The sequence below is a fragment of the Ascidiella aspersa genome, chromosome 4 (genome assembly GCF_963924565.1).
Source record: "Ascidiella aspersa chromosome 4, kaAscAspe10.2, whole genome shotgun sequence".
Classification (NCBI taxonomy): Eukaryota; Metazoa; Chordata; class Ascidiacea; order Phlebobranchia; family Ascidiidae; genus Ascidiella; species Ascidiella aspersa.
In genome coordinates this window covers 18,246,951-18,270,389 of record NC_139450.1, presented here as the reverse complement: position 1 = coordinate 18,270,389, position 23,439 = coordinate 18,246,951, and the positions used below count along the sequence as shown (strand labels likewise).

Below are 23,439 nucleotides of genomic sequence, written 5' to 3'. Positions count from 1 at the left end.
AATTCATCCGGCCCGCCGCTTCTATGACAAACTATATAGACACAAGTCCAATTCAAATAATTTTTGACTATTTTAATTACGTAAATTCAAAAAATTTTCGCGCTTCGCGCGTATGGCTTCATAGACTACGTCCGTTTTGTTTACGTTGATGCTGTTTTTCCAACTAGATCACAGCTTTTTTACTGTTGCGCCGTGGAAGGCTGCCAAGTGCGTAGCGGAAAAACGGAATACGTATTAAAAATTATTGGACATATAGTTTTTAACATTTTTTATTTCAGTAATGTAATTAAAACATGCAAGGAATTTAAAATAAATACCGGTATACCCCCCAAAAATCGCGCTCGCTTCGCTCGCCAGCTCTGCCTTCACTTAAAAAGGTTAACAAACACTGAGCTAGCGCCAACACCTTACTATCTCCGTAAATGTAATTAAACACGTTTTTAAGTGCAAAAATGATCCGAGGCCCGCCTGATTCACAGTTGTACTAACATTTCAACACAATTCTTAGTTAACATTTTGTGCGGCCCGCAGAGACCTTTCTGAGTTTGGGTTTGGCCCGCGACTAGAAAAAGGTTGCCGACCCCTAGCCTAGCATATAATAAGGTTAGCACTGGTGACTGAAGCACCTATCTACATGGGTGTCTAATAACGGCCTGTAGCCAAGCTCTAAAATAAACGGTATCCATAAATCGTTGACAGGGTGTTTAGTATTCGGTTATAGCCGAGGGTGTTAGTTAATCGGTGACAGGGTGTCAGTGATTTAGTAACATTGACATAATTTCAATAAAAAGTCACGACCCATCCTCAGCATGCGAGCCCAATCGAGTGGGTACATTAACATTGTGCGTTATCTTTTGGTGAGCATTCAACCGTGTAAAATTCGACCTTGCTTAATTTTTTATTTTTTTCTGTTTTAAATTATTTTCTTATAAATGTTGCGAAATATTGTTTTAATATTAGAATAATATGCAATAACAATGCTACTTTTTTTACTTATAATCCGATATTCTGATGCAGTATATGAAATTATTTAGGATATTTCCGAAACATGCATTTTTTTAAACCTTAAGGCATCGCTAGTAGAAATTCTCGGCGTTTGTTCGGGACCTATATATCCTGTTTTATCAAGATACGATTTTTTAACGCAAAAAATTTAGGTTTAATTGCGTCTCCCAAGATACGTAAATGAGATGTTAGATCACAGCAGGGCTGCGAAGTTGAACTCGAGTAAGACTATCTGTCCCATGTCCGACGTGTGTAGTACCAAATTTCGAAACTGATAAGGAAGCAAATTTTAAATTGTTAAGGTACAATACCATATAATGTCATATTTCACATGACCCCTATGAGTGAATTGCTGAATATATATATCCATCTTATTTGAATTAGGTAAATCGGTGAAATACAGACTGTGTGGTCTGAGTCGTTATCGGACCTCGATGAAATTGCACATTTGAGCAGAGTCGGACTCGTGTTGTTTTTAACCAACTCCGCAGCCCTGATTGCCAGTGCAAAACTAAACATAGAAAAATGTTTGGCACGCGAGTTGTTGATATTTTGACAATATTTATAAACTGGCACACTGCATCAGAAAGGTTGCCGACCCCTTCTATAAAAATGCTTGTCAACATTTTAGGTGGTATGCGCATTTAAAAAACAAATTAAAAATAGGCGAAATTTGAAAAAAATAAATTCTAAAAAATCCTGCAAAGTGCAAAGTAACAATTGTCACGTAGTGAACTTTGGAATCACGAAGTAATTGAACTAAAAATTAATTAAGTTTCGCGAGTTGTGAAACTGCGAAGTCTTTATGTGCAAATACTCTCTTAAGGCTAGGAATTAACATTTTTGAGAAATGTATTTTGCAGTCATTTTTTGTAGTTGTAGGCAGAAAGTCATGATTGTGACTAATTTCAGTGGTGCTGTGGTTACGGGAATTGTTAGTGCAACAATTTTCGGGGCATGTACCAGCTTCTTTCACTCTTTAATTGGTTCATGGTCTCATCATATACAAGGATTTTGCTGCTATGAGCAATACATAATAACTGCATTTGGGTTTCTGTTTGGAGCAGGAGTCTATGGTTTCATGCAGTGGATAAGATGGGAAATATTAAGAAAACTGTTGACATACAGGTAAAAATTGGTTTATTTCCAAATATTTAATTGTAAGGCATTGGTCTAGAATACAACCAACAAGTATTAAATCAATGCACAATATTTGGGTTAGCGTTTGGCCAGTCTGGAAAGTATGGCAGATCTCAACAAGATCTTCCGGGTGTAGTGCCGAAAAAATCAGGTAACTGTGTGCAACCAAGGTAAAAAAGTGCACCTCGGGTACACTTTTAAATTTCTGGGTTAACTTTATGATTTTCAGTTACACAGATTTTTTTATGAATAAATTTCAAAAACTTAAAGAACTTGCGGGTGCACTTGCCATACTTTCCACAGTGGCCGTTTGGGTGGGTCAAGCATAAATCCCCCATGCAGTTTTCTGCTCAGCCGCGGTCATAGCCGCGCATTTCATGTAAAATCAACGCAAAATGCGCTCAGCCCCGAAAAATTACTCAAACGGGCAAAATTTTCGTTGGCGCTAACGATTTTTAGTATAATTCTTCAATTTCAGCTGTGAGAATTTTGTGAATAACTTTATTATAATCGCGCAATTTTAAGCTGCAAAGTCGTCTCTCCGCTTAAAATCCAAAGTTTCCAATCTGGTTAACGATTCACACCAGGGGCGTATCCAGAAATCCAAAAAGGGCGGGTTTCGAATTTTCAACTTAGGGAATTCCCCGTTTGTCCGTCTGACGTTCATGACGTCATAATATAGCAACGGATATGACATTATAAAATAGCGATTGTAATGACGTCATATGCCTTTCGAGGCGCAATGGTAAAGAAGCGATGATCTATTTCCAAAGAAACCGTCAAAACGTAAACAAAGCGGACATAGGAAGATCAAAATTTTTTGCACTTTCGTAGTTAAATGGCCAAAAATTGTTTGAAATGGACTTTTGTATAGTTTGTCAAAGAGGCGGTGAGCGGATCCGGCCCGCAGGCCGTAGGTTGCCGACCCCTGTCTCACACCGACATTTGACATTAACGCGGCCAGCAAACATGGAGAAACATTAGCACCGCCAAACTCGACGTTTCAGTGAGAAAAAGGTGGAGACCGCTTGATTTATTGTTGCTGATTGTCGAACACAACTTGCTGCTCAGCCAACCCGAACGAATAACGAAAGGCGAAAGAGAAAAACTATCTAGCGTTTACGGTCGAACAAACAAAAAAAGAAAAATGGCGTTTTTCCTTTGATTTTAATTTCGCATTAGCTTATGACGCTTGACCTAATTACATTAAAAACATTGCCGCTTAGAACAGTGTGTAAAACCCTGACAAAAACGTACAAAAAACGATAATGTCACTTACAAAAAGGGGGGGTCCGAACCCCCCAAACCCCCCCTGGATACGCCACTGTTACACACTGAATGGTTTGTCCCGCTGGCACCTTGTAGGAGTGTCAACTATGCACATTTTCGCTTTGCCTGTAAAGATGTGATTTTGCTGGACTCTATTTTACTCTTTCTGATTATTATTTTTTTTATTCATGATACAATCACTATGGGAAATTCCCTAAGTTAAACGCAGAGTTTGCAAAATTAGCCTAAATGAAATAAGTTGCTAAAAGTAACATTCCATCATTAAAGGTGTTGGCTTTAGACAAAAATCCCTAAATGGTTACTAAGTTGAAAATTATGTTGAAGATTACTTAAGTTGAAGATCAATATTAATTGAGGTTACGCACAGAGTAATAGTTTTGGTTACACATTACTGGCAGTAGTAAATTTTTAATTTTGCACCACACTTTTTGACCAAATAAGATCACTTGGCTTGGTACCCTTGGATTCTGCAAAACACAACAATCTGCAAATACACAACAATTCTAAGATTTAATGTCAGTAGCTTTTAAAATAATTACACTGGTTAACAAATTTTCACTTTTTTTGAACGAGAATCTGAGTATTTCATCTTAGATCTATATTTTACACTGATTCTGAGTATACCTTGAAAGTTTCTACAGCATATCGCACTTTTTAGATATCGCCAATTTTAAACCGTCTGACATATATTTTTTATACACATAACTCGATTCATCACAATAGCACTTCTATGATGGTATTTTCAATTATTTCCCTATTAAAATCCTATGTGACGGGGTTTTATAGCTTAAAATATTGTTTTTGTTTGTCACTACTGAACCCAGGTTTTCTATACATTAGTTTAACTAAGTGTGCTATGACGTCATAAAATAGCAAAAATGCATTTTGAGTGGCAGGCATAACCCATTCAAATGCTAAGCTGAGCAGATCAACACCGACCGGAAAGTAATGCAATTTGAATTTTCTAAAATGTTAGCACCCTGTCATAAAATGCCAGCCAAGCGCGTAATTCTACCTTTTTACATTGCACATCCTTTGGAATTTTACTAATATTTTGTTCCATTAAGATTCATATTGTTTTACTTAGCTCAGTAGTAAAAACTTTCTGTAGAGGAATGCTAAACATAGAACCCCACTTTTCTATTCTTATAGCAAAACGATTTTCTAAGCTGGGTGTAACGTTTGTGATATTAGCCACTTACAGTTCCTTATAGGCTTATATATCATCTCTTAGTGATGCAGTTGGTAGCAGGACTGTTACTATCTACTGTAGGTTGTCTAAGTTTTATTTCCATTGTCTTATTACTACATCAATCTTAAGCAAGTTGTTGTGTTTTAATCCTAATACAAGCATCTATAGTAAGACTGTTTAAATCTATCTGGAATACATAATTGGTTTTGAACTTTGTTCTTATTAACTGTTCGACAATTGTACTTAAGCTGTTAGATTTAGTGAGAAGACGCAATGCCCAAATGTTTTGTTCTTATTAACTCCATTCACCAAAATCTTAAACTTTATCAGGGACAATTCAAGACTTCCATGAGGAGGAAGTGAAACTTACATTTGGGCATTGTGTGGTACAGGTCTTCTCGCTAAATCTAACAGCTACATACAATTGTCGAACTTATATCTGACAGGATTTATTGCTTGTCTTTGGTTACACTAATTTAAAAAGGATAAGCAACAACATTACTGATTAAAATCTGGCATTACCGAACATTTATTCGCTTTGTTTTAGTTCTGCTCTAGTGCTAGGAGAACGAAAACATATTAAGAATTGATCTATCACATCTGTTTAAAATTTGCTGTTGACCAGTGTTATTAAACACTTTTATATGTCTGGGACGCATTTATTCCCCAGCAATGTACTGGCATAACTTTTTTTACCAGGGCACAACCAAATTAATTCTCGCAATTTCTAGTATGGAAAGTTCACACATTCGTGCAAAAATATATTAGATTGACAACATCAAGAGTTTTTTTTAACGTTTTTCACATAATATGTTTATTGCAAAATAAAATATTATTTAAAAAATGTCAACTATTAAAAAAAATTTGCACCAATTTGTTTGGTTTTCTAGCTAATTCTTTTCAGTCAGTTGAGGCCCAATGAAATTGTTAGTAAATCAATAATAAAAAAATATTTCAATTGCCTGTTTTAAAATTGTGAGAGCCCCTTGTTCATACATCACATAGAGATAAATAAGTTTTTCTGATGCATAAATTAAAAAAAATGTATAATTTATTAACATTCATCGTGTTTATGTTTTATCAAGAAACTGGATGTATAATCCCAAATCCTGGAGGACAAAAGTAAGTTTGCTAAATTGTCCATAAGTCATGGGGATCAAATATTGGAATAATATTACATATTACTATTTACCTTACAGATATGGGGAATATTGCTGTCAACACTAGTGCCACAAAGCACTAAGTTATATGCATTTCAAGAATATCTTCCAAAATACCCTCTTCCAAAATTAGAGGATACTTGCAGGAGGTTTGTCTTATACATATGTTTTGTTTTACTGTTTATTGTGCTATATAATGTTTTCATTGGCTATTTCACAGTAGCTCGAATTGTTTAAAGGTAATTCTACAGACTAATAGTTATTGTTTTATTAGGGATATATACACTTTAGGGGTATTGAAGACTGCATTTTAATCATTATTTTTAAAACGACCACCGATCCAATAAATTAATATCTTCGTATTATATTTTACAATGAATTAATTATGTTTTAATAAATAATTGTCTCTTTATTTAATGTAAACAAATGTCAAACTTTTTTTATATTTATATAAAACGTTTACCGGGCATCATTTTAAAGAATCCCTTAGTTTTGACTGCTATCAGATATTTTTTGCCGAACGAAGCAAAACCTATTTGTTTATTTAATCACAATTTTGTCTGCCTCAGTGAACTTTGAAATGAAGTAATTTTTAAGCTCGGAAGTGCCATGTTGCATGCCAATTAAACTTTTTAAAAAATTTAAAAATGTTTGTTAATATTGTGTTGAAAAGCTTGAATAACATTTTTATTACCTATAACTTTCAGTTGACAACTTATTATTGGTGGGAGGCATTAATTGACAATCAACAAATATATATATTGTATTGAATATGTTTTTCTTAACCCTTTGCGGTCCTCTTTGTCCAATTTTTTTTATTGCATTTTTGGTTAGTTTTATATGTGTAGATTACGTTTGTGGATTTTTTTGTCAAAATTTTTTTAATTTTTATTTTTTTTAGCGTTTTTATAACAGCCCGGTTTTTGCATTTTTTTGCATCATGGTCTTTCTAAGCAAAAGGTATTACTTTCAAACTAGACAAAAGGTATCACTTTCAAACACTTCTGACGTAGAAATGGAGTTTTTCATTCTATTTCCACGGGTTATGGCTGCTGTGGTTGGTTCCGGCGACTATACATGTAGCATCCAATGTATTTGCAAAAAACGTCTTCGAGAAAATACATCAAGAAAAAATGGGAAATATTCAGTCCATTTTCTACTAAAGTAGTCCTTTATCTCAGGTTTTTCTATCAAAGTCTGCAAAGTTACATATTTCCAACCATACCATACAGAATTCTTTACAATTCTTCTTTGGCTTATTTAGTCTATAGTTGCATATGCATTTGGTGCCACCAAAATTTTCATAAACATCTCAACTAAATTCAACACTGTTTGCATAGCTATAATTCAACCAGAATATGCTTCATGAAGAAAGCTTACAGCTCGCATCTGTGATAGGCAAGCATTCCGATTTCAACAAGTATAATGTTGCCATTGCGAGCTAGTTACTCTAACTAGGCAATATAGTCTGCCTTATCCATTAGATGTTTATAAAAGTATTGAAAAACTGCAGTGAAAGCCAATCAGTCAAACTACAACTGTTGTCTGCAAGGTAGTAATAAAATACAATAACAAGCAAAACTAGACAGGGTGTGCGGTTTTTGTATATTTTGCTAGGGGGTTATAGCGCGGTTCTACTATATTATACCAGGGGGGTATAGCGCAGTTCCACTATACTTTACCAGGGTGTTATTCCTTAGTTATTTTATATTCTTTAAACGGGTCTTATTTGTCAGTGTCCATATACTCCCAATGTTGTGCTTCCCGTTTCGGTGCTTTAGCAGGCAAAAGCGGATGTGGCCCGAAAATGGCCGAATTTTAATTTTGCCCCCCTAAAATACTGCCCTATTTTCAAGAGGTAAAATGTTTATTTTAACATCAGCTTTAAATGGTTCTCTAACATTTGTGAAATTTTCAGATTTTTATGTCATTTCCTTCTAGTGTAAATATATCATTGAAATTTCCTAAAGTGTTGTGCATTTTGACCCCCCGAATAAACAGTTCAGGGCTAATGTTTAAAATTTTGTTACTTAGCATTGTATATGTCATGTATCCATCATCCATAAATATATCAGATTTTTTTTACATTTTTTCATCTCTGAAAAGTGCCGAAACCAAAATTAACAAAAAATGACAGTTTTACCCCCCTAAAAACCACCCCTTAGAACCTAGGCAATTTTTTTTTATATTAGAAACAACTTTGGGAGGGTATTTAACAGTTGTGAAAATTGCATGTTCCAACTATGTTTTTTTCCTTGTCAAAAGTGAGCCATAAAAAATTGACTGAAAAAAAAACAAAAAAAAACTAGACAGGGTGTGCGGTTTTTGTATATTTTGCTAGGGGGGTATAGCGCGGTTCTACTATATTATACCAGGGGGGTATAGCGCAGTTCCACTATACTTTACCAGGGTGTTATTCCTTAGTTGTTCTATATTTTTTCAACGGGTCTTATTTGTCAGCAGTGTCCATATACTCCCAATGTTGTGCTTCCAGTTTCGGTGCTTTAGCAGGCAAAAGCGGATGTGGCCCGAAGTTGCGTGTTATAGGTTGGACATGGTGCACTTTTACAAGATTGATTGCCAGTGGTCTTAATATAAATTTGGCTGCGAAGCAAACCTGTAACTTGTCTTTAAATTGAAAAATATTTGACAATTTTTTCTTGCACCCCTATACGCCTCTAATTGGGGACAAAAATCAATAGTGTGATGTGTTCGATTTAGTTCTTTACAGCTATCTACTCTAATCTAGCGGCAGAAAACCTTCAATACAGAATTTGTTCATATCGCTTGCCTTATTCTGGCCGCGAAGCGGCTGGCTCCCTGCTGTGCTTTTTTTGTCCAGCGCGTGCAACATCCATTGTGCAAAGTGTCTCGTCTTAGTGAATTAACTTATTGCTCTTACAAAACAACATATTTTACCGCCGCAAGTCTAAATAAAAAATCTGCCAGGCAGTGTACACCACTTTGTTTGCAATTTTTTTTCCATTAAAAAATCACTTCAATTTCTATATTTTTGGTTAATTATTTTCCCCCATGGGTTAATTATTTTGAGTTGAAGGTCAAAATTTTGCTGTGAAGCAACCTATAATTTGTCTTTATAATTGAAAACTATTTAACAATGTTTTCTTTAGTTTTTTAGACACCTCTAAACACAAAAACGGCCGAATTTTAATTTTGCCCCCCTAAAATACTCCCCTATTTTCAAAAGGTAAAATGTTTATTTTAACATCAGCTTTAAATGGGTCTCTAACATTTGTGAAATTTTCAGATTTTTATGTCATTTCCTTCTAATGTAAATATATCATTGAAATTTCCTAAAGTGTTGTGCATTTTATCCCCCCGGATAAACAGTTCAGGTCTAATGTTTAAAATTTTGTTACTTAGCATTGTATATGTTATGTATCCATCATCCACAAATATATCAGATTTTTTTTACATTTTTTCACCTCTGAAAAGTGCCGAAAACCAAAATTAACAAAAAATGACAGTTTTACCCCCCTAAAAAACACCCCTTACAACCTAGGCAATTTTTTTTTATATTAGAAACAACTTTGGGAGGTTATTTAACAGTTGTGAAAATTTCATGTTCCAACTATGTTTTTTTCCTTGTCAAAAGTGAGCCATAAAAATTGACTGAAAAAAAAAAAAAAAAAAAAAAAAAATAAATAAATAATTCGGACAAAAACAACATGTGTCCAAAAAAAAATTTTTTTTTTCGGGCCACATAACTAGACGAGGTTGTATATTTTGTCAGGGGGTATATTTTCAGGGCTTGGTGTGTTTTTTTTTTAATTTCAAATTAAAATTTTTTTTTTAATTTTTTTTTTAGATATTTTGTATTATATATTTTATATTATATATTTGACTTTTTTCCCTAACTTGTTTCTGCAAGTAAAAACAGATATTGGCCGAAAACTTCCCCACTTAACTTCTGGCTTTGATGCAAAAGGGGTTCAAATATGGCCTCGTAGTATTTGGGAAATGATCGAAGCATATATTTGATAAATAGAATTTACGTAGATAATGCGTACAAGCATGTCTACACTTTGGCCAGCTAACATGTTTAAAAAGCAAATATTATCATTCTCTTAAAATGGTTTAACGTCCATGGTTTGCTTTACTTTTTCCAACTTTTACTGGGTAAATTTTTACCATGGCTTGGTCCAAGCAATTATAGATATAACAGACTTTAAATCTGTAGTTTCGAGCAATATATAAAACAAGTTTATATGCCTAATAAATCACCTTTTAAATTGAAAGTTTTGCCAATTGAAATCCAATAAACGCAGTGTTCTTAATATTTATTTTAGTATGACGTCATGTTACAACGTAGCTTTGTAACTTCCTCCTTAATAATGCATTCAGCTTAATGTTTTGCTTGCTGCGCCCTTGGACAATTTCAATTTGTTTAGGCCTGGTGTTGATATGTTTGACTGGAGTAACATGCGCAACAGGTGCAAATAGAGAGGCGTACACTGCCACCAGATTTCGCATTTATATTTGCGGCAGGTTATTTTACTAAGTGAAGCCTTAGAGCTAAAACGATGACGTCACAATATTTTAGGTTTTTTGCCCCACAGTCAGAGGCCCCGAGGGGAATAGCCCCATAAACCTTGGCATCGCACCTTCATACCACTCTACTACGCCATGTCTAAAAATTTGTAAGTTCTACCATGTCTACTTTTTCAATAAAGCTTGGACAAAAATCTGTCTGAAACATGCCATAGGAAACCATAAAAGAATAGCGGCAAAAACAAGATATGTCCCGAAAATAAATTTTCGGCCCATATAATTCATTATTGCTTAGTGCAACAAATGTTCCTGGTTACCACAGTTTTACTTACTGTTTTCCAGTTCAACCTTAACCTTAATTTAACCTAAGTTAGGGAAAAACCCTAAAAATACCATCTAGAACAGTGGTTCTCAAAGTTTTTTTCGTATTCCTCCCCTAAAGATTCGAAAACTTTTAATTCCTCCCTGACAAAAATCACCAAAAGAATGTTGCCAAAATTTCACAGTAAATGGATATGCCGTGTAAGGCGTGTTCTTAAGGTTTATCTCAAGAGATAACAGTGAAAATTACAAAAGTAGGGTACAATTAAAAAACAATACAAAAATGCAAAGAAAAATTTTATCGAACAAAATTTACATAACGTATTTACAAAGTGTTATTAATTGTAAATGTGAACCACGAGCTACATGTTTAAAAAAAAGCTATGAATATTAGAGAAAAAAAGCAGGTCAGTTTTGCCCGAAAATCTCCGCGTTTGCAAATGTTGAGTGTTCCTCTATTTTGGAAAATATCGGTAATGGCACTAAAACTACATTCAACCAAATATGTATAGTCGGAAATCACCGTTAATTTGTCATACTTTGATAGCACAAACTTGTGGACCCAACCACATTAGCTGTACATTTTTAATTAGCGAATTGGTAAAAATCGCTCTCGAGCATTTGTTTTGGCATTTTGCAGAAACATATATACTGGACCTATACTGAACTATTAAGACTAAATCTACCAAATATTCAACTTAAACTTATCTGCAAAAGTATAGGTGATTAGAAGGATTAGCCTACCAAAATAAAACATTGTCCAGGCAAGTTCCAACCAGGTTATGATTATTGGCAGAAATGTGAATCGATACTATCCGGTTAGTATTTTTTTCTCAAATTATAAGCAGCTGCAGCTATAAGAATTTGAAGCTGGGCAAACTTATTTTCACCCTTTCTTATTTTTCACCCGCAGTTTACTTTTACGTAGTTATAATTATAACATGCTAAAACAAACAAAGAGTATAAAACAGACATCTGGTGCTAGTGAACTTTACTTACTGTGACGAAACAATAGATATTGTGAAGCAAACAGAGTCCATTATGACATAAGTTAACACAATTAAAGCAGTATATTTTCTTCACATATAGGCTACTTTAAGTCTTATAGTAAGGAGACGAAGGACTTTCCCATTTAAACTTCGTGCAGTTAGTTATATGTGTTAAATATTAAATCATGAAAAGTGAGCAGTTTTTATCCACTTTTCCTCCCCAATTCCTCCCTGGAACAAATTTCCTCCCCTGAATTTAAAATTCCCCCCAAAGTAAGCCAAGCCCTTTGAGAAACCACTTATCTAGAATGTACCTAAACCGATAAAAAATGTTCTAACATCCGTAGGATCTAGGTGGACCTGTAAAAACCGCTGTACGCAAAAGTCATCGCAGGGATGTAGTTAAACCGCATAACATAATTTTGTTTATCATCTCAGGGATGTAGGTGGACCGCAAAGGGAACAAAATTAACCAATATTTAATCAAATGTTGGTCTTAGCTTTCATGTGTTTGTGATTTAATTTTTATGTCACAGGACCTTGGAAATGGTGAAACCAATTTTGTCAGCCGATGATTATGTTTTAGTTGTAGAAGCAATGAGGGATTTCCAAAATAATGAAGGTCACAAACTACAAAAAGTCCTTGAAAAAAGGTTTGTTTTGTTAGCTTATAATATTTTTCATGTTACTGGGGATGTTCAAAGTGCAATCCCAGGGAATTGTAGAATATTAAGCTTAGAATAGTCATACTACTTTTTTATTTTATTTTTTTTTTTATAGGTACTACTTTTTTATTGAGCTTGCCACGCACTACATGCTTTGAAATAAAACAACATTTTGTCACATATCTTGTTATGCAATCTAACACTGCAAATAACTTTATTTAACATGTTTTTTGTATTTTTCTTCGTTTTGCATAAATCAGTCAATTCGCTTCAATCATGATTAGCAGCGGCATTGCGATTATGACTCTTGGACTTTATATTCAATATCAACAACAATTCCAAATATTCATTTTGCTACAAAATCCTAGTGTATATATTTTTTATTAATTATAACTTCTATTTTTTTGAAGTGGAGATTAATCACAATATTATACCCCCGACAGTATCAGTAATTAATCACAAAACACCCACAATAAAACAAAGAAATCATATTGGTTCCACAATTACACTTACTGGTTTTTTAGATAAATTTACCTTTGAGGTAGAATCTCTTGGTTGGAACACAAATATAAAAACCTAGTATTGGATGAGTACCAATATGAACATTTGGCATGGGTATCAATTCTGATCCGATATTATTGAACATCGCTAATTGGCTGTAATACCTGAAGGATTATTAAAAAGCAGTGATTTTTTTGATGTGTTGAAAGAGCCCCAAATCAATGTGCCTATTTGTTTGTCCATACTAAGCTCAGAAAACAGCTAATTTCAACACTTTTTGTTCATTCAAGCTGGAATATAAAGACTTTCAGAAAGTTGTATGAAGTGAAAATTTAGTTCTGGGGTTTTAATTGTAAATACCCATTCAAAATGGTGATTGATGCGTAATACGATTGGTGCTTAAAATCTGTTTAAAAGATAGTATACATATTTGGCTTTAGTTATGTGAAAAAAGTGTGCAAGTGTCTTAAATTCTGTGCTTAAAAACAAAAGGTAAAACAAAATTACTTGGCAGAAATACTGTTTACATCTTGAGCAAATAAATATTATAGAATATGTTCCATGAACCACATTGCACTTTACATTTTTAGGTATAAAACTGAAGAAAACTGGTTGAGTGAGTTCTGGGATAAATACGTCTACTTGGCTGGCAGAAATCCAATTCCAGGTTAGTCATTGAGCTATACAGCAAACATTTTCAGGTCAAGGCTTTCAATTACTGGTATCCCTTAGTAGAGTTTGGTTAAGCTTGCTTTATGAGAAATTTATTTGTAGTTTAGCTTAGCCATTGTTTTTTGTTTAAGCAAAACCAATTAGTCGAAGAATATATTAAAACTTTAGCGCTGTTCCAACATACTTATGTATCAAATATTGGCAAGTAATTGTTTTGGTAACCAATTATAAATAAATTGAATTGTTGTTCATAACCTCAAGGTTTTAAGGTTGTCACTTATTATTGACCCTTTATTTTTCAGTACATTCAAATTTTAGTTGCAATGGAGAGAAGAACAAGAAGTATAATGATCCATCTAAAAAGACCTTAGCTATAGCAGGAAACTTGGCACATCACTTTATGGCATACAAGGAGAAAGTTGAAAATGGATCTGTAAGCTCAAACTTGTCCAAATAACTATTTTTTGTTATTTGTTTATTAATGTGCACCAAACAAATTTTAATAACTAACAAAATTAACATTAAATAACAAACAAATTTAACATAATATGTACAAAATATATTTACAATTAAATGAATACTAACAATCAAATTTATATAATGTATACAACCAATTTTAGTTGTTAGGCATGATGATTCAAAACATTGTTCCCATTTCTTGTGATCGTTATAAATATGTTTGCTCTACAACTCGAATTCCGAGAAAAGATATTGATGAACTCCGAAGTTATCCAAATGCGAAGCATATTGTGGTGTTCAGGTATGTATAATTTGGTGTTATTCACAACATTACGCCTCACAGATTAGGCTACATCAATGCTAAGAAGGTCATTTAACCCTGTGGCTGAAGTAGATATAATATTTGTTCAACATTTTCTTCTTTTGTTGTAACTGAATTAAACAGTGTTTCCCTTTTTTCAGACAATAAAGTTGTCGCCACTATTTGAGCCTGGATTTGACCGTCCTAATTAGTGCAATTCAGGCAATATAAAATAACTAAAAAACAATCAAACATTTTAAAATAAATAAACATATAAAACTATTATTTGTCAAATGCTTTACAGAAAAAATTCAATGTATAAACTAAATCTTTACAACCGTGATGTTAGTGGCAATGAGTCTTTGTTGACACCTTTTGAAATTCAATGCCAGTTTGAGTTCATAGTAAGAGATGCGGAACATGTTGAAAAAAATTCACAAAAACCAGTGATCAATCCCAGTGTATTTACAACTACGAGCAGACCAAGGTGGGCCAAGGTAACAAAAGCATTTCTTTTTAGTTTTATTGGTTGAACTTACAAGTACAACACTAAATTACAACCATCTAAATCTAAAGTATTGTTTGTCAAACACTTAAAGCCACTTTTTGTTTTTGCATAAATCTTTCCATCAGATCAACTACGTGTCATAAGAATATGTGTGTGGTCTGCCACTATAAAAGCATTTATACCTCACCAAATGTTAGCCAGTGTTCAATAAGGGGATGTATGCCACACATTGATAACCACCCATATTAAGCAATGGTTGTCAAGCCTTCCTCTTTGCGGTAGCTGTAAAAAGTTTGCTGGACTTCCACCCACTGATAGCAATTTTAATATTTTTTATTTGTTTTTGTCTTACCCGAAGCTCGTAAAAAAAACGAAATAAAGTTAAAAACAAACATAGAGCAAATTGACAATCTGTATATATAAAAATGCCCAGAAATGCAGATACATTTTATAAATTTTCAGACTTGACGTACAGTGGTATGTACAGTAGGTGCAATTCAGAGGTTTAGGGGTCTGCCCCCTAGGGGCCTTTGATTGGGGGACAAAAAACTAAAATAGTGTGAGCTACTAATTTCTCCCTAGTAAATTAAAACTTTCCACAATTAGCACTGGTCAGCAGTTGTATTTGTAGTTCCCAGAAAAAGTAAATTACCTTAACAATTTGAGTTTTTATATTTGTGGGCCAGTCAAACGACAATCTGGAATCTTCAAAACTTTCCCCTATCTTATGGGACAAGTCTAAAATACTTGCCCAAGTCTACTTCTTCGATCTGCACTTGTTTAGGTTGATGGACGCTTGTTATATTTTCTAAAAATAAATTTTCTGATTTTTCTACTAAGGTAAATTTATAGAAGTTTAACATCTCCATAGCTTTAAATTTCCTGTATAAAAGTAACAAGTTTGTGTATTTTACCTGAAGTACATGCCTATTCGCTGTTTTCTTTAGTGTTTGTTATCTCATGGTCTACAAACAAGTCCCAATATATAGCTTTGGGTATTTCATTCCTTTAGGTGCATAGCTTTAAATTTCCTGTATAAAAGTAACAAGTTTGTGTATTTTACCATGGAGTACATGCCTATTCGCTCTTTTCTTTAGTGTTTGTTATCTCATGGTCTACAAACAAGTCCCAATATATAGCTTTGGTGTTGGTAAATATTTGCTAGGCTCATTTAGTTTACTTTATAACCTAAAATTACAAAATAAAGGTATAGGGTAAAAAAATTACATTGGGATAAAAAACACTGAATTTTTTACCCTGTTCCCCTAGAATCGCGTTAAAAAAACAACAAAACATCTAAAAGAATGAAAGAGCTAGCAAAGTAAGGTATTTTTTTTGTTTAATAGTTCAATGTTATGACACAGCACAGAATAAAGACCATTTCCACAAAAAGTTGGTTGTATAAGAATTACATGAAAGTTTCTAATGCTCTTGCAAGACTTTGTAAGATACAAATTTAATAACTGTTGTTTAAACCAGCATAACCTGACTCAAAGAAAAAAAAAAGATGGTTGATGGCTGGCTGGTTAGGCTAAGAATGTAATTTTTACCTGAAAAAGAAATTAAAAAAAAATACTTTAGGTGTGATTGCATTGTTTGTTTACCCCAACTTTAGCAATTTTTTTTGTATCAAGTGACTTTATATCTGTCTTCTAAAAGTATCTTTCTAATGAGTAGCGTAAGTTGTAGAAAAACGTTTGGTTTGTTTAATTTAAATAATACATCTCATAAGTAAGCCAATTTTAATAAAAAAGATCTGTCGTAGTTGGACAACTAGCAACTTTATTTTATTGCGTCAAAAAAACATTCAATAAAAAATATGGACATTGTTGCTCTGCATTTATCTCTGTGCAAAGGTTACCTGAAAAACTGATGTAATAACTTTGGAGATGTCTTCAACAGTGTTACCCAATTTATAACTCAGTTAACATGGCCGCTGCAAGATAGCTTACACAGCATCAGTAGATATAAAGAAACAACTTTTCCAATTGATGTTTTTTTTTTAAATCAACCCATCAATGATAATGAAAACATTCTTGTGATCTAATGAAAACATTTCTTGAAGTTTCAAGGCTTTGCAAAATAGAAGCTCATCCAATTGTTGAAAAAATAACTGACATCAGTAACCTCATCTAATTTCAGACTCTGCCCATTTTAAAATTAAATCTAGCCAGCAGATTCTTCCACAAAATACTTCAAATTAATGTTTTTTCTTTTTTAGTTTGAGATTCTTCTTGCTAGGGTTTGGTCATAAGTATTTAGATATTAAGTTGTGGTCTTTGCCAAGGAATCTAATGCAAATGACAAATTTGCAAATTACAAAATGGAAAATTTGTTTGTTTTAAGGAAAAAAATAATATTTTTATTGCAAAATATTTTAGTTTACTATTTCACATCGGTAATTGGGTTGTGGGATGTTTTTGATAAAACAACCATTGCTACAACTTCTTAGAAATTCATCTCATTATGATATGAGTTAGATTAACAAATGTGTAGGAACTACAACAAAAATGACCTTCTTATTACACAAATAATATAACATGTTCTTGTTTTTCCATTTACTTTTGGAAAGATTACATTTATTGAAGGGTGGATAAAATATCTCAATCCACAGTTACACAATTTTTAGTATTTACAAACTGAACCATGTATTTTCCATTTAAGCTTAAGAATACTTATAAGATGTTTAGTTATTCATAAAACTGGATATGCTAATGTGGTTTGACTGGATAAAACAATGTTATAAGCTTAAGCCAGTAAACGATTTGACTCTTAAAAAGATATATATTTTTTTATTTATTTTTTTTATCTATAATTTGTCACATTCCACAGATTCGTGAAACAATGATTAAAAATGAACTGAACTCCCAAAGCCTTAATGATGTCGAAAGTGCTGCATTTTGCATGATATTAACAGACGACAGTCCACTGGTAAGTTGATCAAACATTCATTTTTTTAGGTTTTTTGAAGAAACAGATTCTTGGGCAGGTCTTGTCAACTGAGGGTCCATGAACCTTTTTATATATAACAAAAAATGAACAATAACCATCCCCTTTTTGCTGGTCAAACAAGTCACAGTTTGGGATAGATTTATTTTATCATTTTAGATGCAGCTCTGACAATATGCCTTTTAGTTTTATCTGCCAGGGATCCACAAAATTATTGAACATGGTGCTCCAGCACACAAAAACGAGATGAGCAGCCCTGGCCTAGTTTAAATTTAGAATTAGGATATCCTGTTGGGTCCTGTTACAAATTTCCTGTATTGGAGAGAACAGCTTGATTAGCACCATTACAACAAATCTATAAACTATAGAAAGATAATATACAACATAAAATATATATAATATAAGGAGATATCAAGTCCCTTTTATTGTTTTCCTAATCTTATGTTTTGTTGTTGCTTTTTTATTGGCAAAAATAAATTGTGTTGTTTTTAATTTACTGCAGAATGAAAGTGAAGAGTTTAAGCATTTTCTGACTGGAAAAGGCTATGACCGATGGTTTGACAAATCAATGTGTTTTGTTGTTGAGGAAAATGGTGCAATTGGTTACAATGTGGAACACACTACTGCAGAAGCAACTGTAGGAAGTACCTATATCTCTCAACTTAATTTTTGTGTCATAATAATTATGTTATCGCTATTCATGGGTGTTATCGTTTTTACCTTCACTAATATTTTTACACTGATGATGGCATGAGGTATTGCCGTAAAGTTTGTAATGAACAAAATATCAATTTTATTGAATATAATAATGGCTTTAGCATATTTATTGAAATATCTAATTAAAAGCTTTTTAAATAAAAAAATCACTTTTGTAAACAGAAAATCAGTTAAATTTTGTTTAGCTTTCTGGAAGAATGTTCGAATATGGGCTTTACTGGGCAAGGTATGATGAAAAAGGAAATGCCACTCACCAAAATCTTGCTGTCCATAGGGACTTCGAGAAACCACAAATTCTAAAATGGGAGCTTGATGAATTTCAATCTGATATTGATGACATCCAAAAAGAATGGAGTAAACTTGTAAGTATGTGTACTGTGCAGTAAAGCAATTTATCTAAATATCTTGATTCAAAACATGCAGATGTTTTTCTGTTAGATTTATCTGATAGTTCTGCTTTCATGTTATCTGATTAGAAATAAAAGACTGCGACTTGATTTTCAAGACGGTGCTCAAAACTTTTAGGTTAACATGACATCCCAAACTGAAAAGTGATATGGTGATTTTATATGTGGCATAAAATATGTTTCTCTTTTGGTGTTCAATACTCATTCAATAATAAATGCGAAAAAATGTTCCTACTATTGTGTTGAAACTGCCCTTTCGTGGTCCAATTGGTTTATTTTTAACCAGTAACAAACGAGAGCATATAAGGATCTAATCAACTAAACCAGTGGTTCTTAACCTGTATGCTACCGCCCCATTGAGGGCATTGTTGACTTTTAGAGGGCAAAAGTATTCTGCTTTAGTGGTTAGTCTGGATCAGATCAATGTATATTCACATTATGTATAGCCCTAATAACCCTATAGTAATTGCATGGACCTATAGCTAGTAAATTTAGAACAGGGTTGAATAACCTGCGGCCATTGACAGTAACTTACTGTCTGCGGCCGTGCACATGTTTAAGAAAGCACAAGTGTTGGCAGCTGTACGTTAATAGCAACATTTTGTCCACTTTATGTGGTAAATTAGACTTCTGAAACTGGTCTTAATTTTATGTTATAGGACCTAGGCAGAAATATGCTTAAAGTTACCAGTCTTCAGGCCGGCTAAGATCGGTGTGGCGAAATGATGCAAAAAGCTTTACGGCACAATTTATTACAACGCTACTTACCACACTGTTGGATTTTGTTAAGATGTTAGCCTTTGTTTGGATAAGAATACAGCTAATGGGCGAATATCATACTTGGGGCATGTGAACAGGGCAGTCTTGTATCCAGATGTACAAGAAGAGGATTAAAACATGTACAAACAAGATGCTTATACCGAAGACCCCAATCACTGTTCAGAAATAAGTTACTTCTATTTTCAAAATTTTCCCTGGGACAACAAAACGATTTAATAAAATGACGTTTAGCATTTGATTTGATTTAATTTACCAAAAATCTAGATATGTTGTCACACTTATGAAAGAACAAGTGTACTAATATTAACATGATTTATTTTAATAAAAAATGATATAGATGTGTTATTTTACAGGCAGCTATGGGCATGTGCAATGCAGCAGTCAATGTAGTATACATTTTTTTCTGTATCTGGTGCATCAAATTGCTGAGAAATCTCTTGCCATCTTGAAACCAATTTTTTTTTGCACTTTGCTGATTAACTTTTCTTAAGCGGCAATTGCAAACAAACTCGTTCAAAAGCAGCATGCTGCTTAAGACTATTAATTTAGATTCTTTAATTTTTTCAAGTTGGCGGCTGGGGCACATGCATGTCGTAGTTGAGATACTGCCTATATTGTAAAAAATAATAAATGTTTTAATTTCCTGAATGCAGAATCCAATGTAACTTTATTGTATCACTTATCATCTAGTTTAGCTCTTTGGATACAGAACGCCAGACTAGTGAAATCTTTTGGCACCACTTGTCTATTCCTAGTGATTCAACTTAGTGCTTTCTATCAATATAAAACTGTAGTTGCTATAACAACATAACATGTTGTATATGATCAAATACCTATTTAAAGCCAAATATTTGCTAAAAATTTTTTTTTTTTAATGTTTATAACATTTACATGTATTTTAGGTAGATGATGTGGATACATGTGTATACTTTTTGAAAAAAGGAAAGGCTTTTATGAAAAAACTACGTGTCAGCCCAGATGGCTTCATGCAGATGGCCTTACAACTTGCATTCTACAGACTACATAAAGAAACACCTAAGACCTATGAAACAGCTGCGACAAGGTAATTTTCATTAAGTGGATGTGAAAAATTTTCGTAAGCAAAATAATTCTTTGAATTGTTCTGGCATGTGATCGGACTTTATACTTCATCAGCCAATTTTTTTGGGAAATCATCCTAAAATAAGAGCCCTTTTCTTGTTTTTAACATGTAGACCAGGGTGCTCCAAACCCAGGCCCGTGGGCCACATGTGGCATCATTTTTCATGGCCCGCTAGCACTGTGAATTATTGCAATGCATACCTTTGAGGGTTTATTCAAAGAAATCTAAGTGACAAACGAACAGTAAGAATACTGAAATCGTTTGGTCATGATTACATTTTTCCAGTTATACCTTGAAATAAACCAGATTCCTATCGCTCACCAAATTCGCAGCAGGGAGTAGCACGGACGCCTAATTTTGGTATGTGTTATAACTAATGACCGGTTTGAGCCGCAGTGCGTCTTATACAAACCTTTTCTAAAAATGTGGTTTTCACTGTGACTTGACCCTAACGCACTGACCTATTCCAAGATGAAATTTCAGCTAAATTGATCTGGTTAATACCTTTTTGCGCAAAACGAAAACGTCATTGTATTTGGCATTGTGTAGTATGCGACACCTCTCTTAATTTTTTTGTTTCCGTGAACATTCTACACTTATAAAATGCTGTCTTCTAACTGAAAAGTATTGTCAAGTACGCAAAATTTTTCGCGCTTCGCGCGCACCATTTTCCCTAGTCTCATACCCTACGATTTCATGGCGCACAAGTTCGACGATAGTATAGTTTGTGAAACTTGTATGTCTTGGACAATTATTTGTGACGTCGATTTTTAAACATTTCACGCCCTTGTACGCATGTAGCCTACTTTATGTGGCCCGCAAAGAATATGCAAGAAATATTGTGGCCCGCGATGCTGTCAACCTTGATATGGTCTGCTTTAGATCAGTGATTTGCAACTAGTCTTCCAGACCATAACTGTTGATTTAAAAAAGTATAAATAAATGAATATATTTATATGTTTATAGAAATTTTATCCTTATAATCATTGCCGTGGTTTATCAAATAAATTTATCATAAAATGGAATACCAAAACATATTCAAAGCATGTTTCATTTCCTGAATGTATTCAGCTTTTTCAGACAGGTCAGAAATTTTAATGTGATACTTTGCTTCCATGTGGGGGAGTGTCCAATTTAGTTTAGTGTGCAAATGTGAAAAGGGTTGTTTGGTTTTAACAAAGTAAAGCAAAACAAGTTGGATATGCTACAGATCATTATCCTCAGTATTGTCAATATATTTTTCTATATTATGACCTGTAAAAAAATGTAACCCTAATTTATATGTCAAAAATGCCACTTGGTGTTTTATTGAACTATGCATGTAATTTTTAATATATACATTTTCTAACTCAGTTTTACGCCCTTGCAATGAAAAGTACTTTGAAGTTTTTAAAGGTTTACTGCTATGGTGACTTTTGAAAGTCATTGAAATGAAGGTTATTGTATAAGTAATTTTTCATATAATTATGACTTTTTTTTTCTCTGATTTTTATGAACACAGTCGTCAATATGATTTGGTTTGACCATAAACATTTATCATAATACACCCTTAAACATAACAAGTTTCACAGTTTTCATTTGTATCTTTTTATGGATTTTTTTTTATCATTTCAGCCATTTTATGAAGCTGACCGATTATCGACTTCCCAGTCTCCTTTGTATTATGACCCAGTTATTGGCAAGATAACACCACATGAGCCTGTTGGAGGAGGGTTTGGTGCACAACGGCCTGATGGTTATGGAGTAGCATATTTTATGGATGAGAATAAAGGTAGTACAATTGTTTACATGTTATATGTGCTAAAAAATGTTTGGAAACAAGGCTATTTGGTGTCTATTAGCGTAAAACCTTTGACATTTATTATAGATGTGATGGTTTACTATGAAATTTTGTTTAGTATTTGGAATTTTATAAAATCAAATTCCCAATTGCCACATATATTTTTCTGCCATAAAACACAGTTTGAAATAGTTGTGGACAGACAAAGTACTGGGATCCAGTGACCCCTGTATGTACATGTGCATATTACACAGCATAAAAAACAAGGTACACATAGAAGTGGTTCATTATTTCTTAATTCCTTTGTTAAAACTATTTAAGGCATTATTAAGTTTAAGACTGGTACTTTAAAAGTACATAAAATTAACACATAACTTACTGTTTATGTCTCCAAGTATATTGTGATTTAGTTAATATTGTAGCACTTTTTGTTAATTTGATAATCACAAGATTGAAACCTACATAAAACAAATTACACTTGTCAACACAAAATTTTTATTTTTGACTTTGAAAACTGATTTAGAGTAATTTGGGGTCACTGATCTGTAATTATTTTTATCTAATACGTCAGGATTTTAAGATAAGTAACATCCTCTAAAAAGAAAATGAACTTTTTAATCTAAAAATGTCAACACATTATAGATTTTACTAGGCAATTACCTATAGTTGTTGACATATACATTTCTAAGTTCATGAGCAAATAGGTCTATTCACAAATATAATGTATGTATGTAATTTAGCATATAAAATCAAAAAAATTCGGAAACATAAAATCAGTTAAAAAAACTAATGATGAACATATTTTATTTCAATAATTTTCTTTTCTATGTGGTTTTGGAATATCTCTTTTAAACTCCAGTAGTAGTCTGCCATCATGTGACAGTCCTATCTTCCTTGGTAACACTCTTTCATTGTTTTAAAATGTCGTGGTGACAACGTTCCTGGTGTTCTTCACTGACCCTACCAAGGTTTTCAGGAAATAATGCTTA

General features: G+C 33.2%; 1 protein-coding gene across 1 annotated transcript; it reads left to right on the top strand.

Moving 5' to 3' along the window:
• The first annotated feature begins 1,875 nt into the window (after window positions 1-1,875).
• Window positions 1,876-22,357, top strand: LOC146148519 (carnitine O-palmitoyltransferase 1, liver isoform-like). Its single transcript, XM_083388054.1, has 13 exons — window positions 1,876-2,133; window positions 5,713-5,749; window positions 5,827-5,936; window positions 12,146-12,262; window positions 13,366-13,442; window positions 13,750-13,880; window positions 14,068-14,207; window positions 14,512-14,704; window positions 17,548-17,646; window positions 18,167-18,301; window positions 18,567-18,743; window positions 20,471-20,631; window positions 22,285-22,357. The coding sequence occupies exons 1-13, from the start codon at window positions 1,898-1,900 to the stop codon at window positions 22,355-22,357; spliced, it is 1,686 nt and encodes a 561-aa protein (XP_083244180.1). The 5' UTR covers window positions 1,876-1,897.
• The last annotated feature ends 1,082 nt before the right edge of the window (window positions 22,358-23,439 follow it).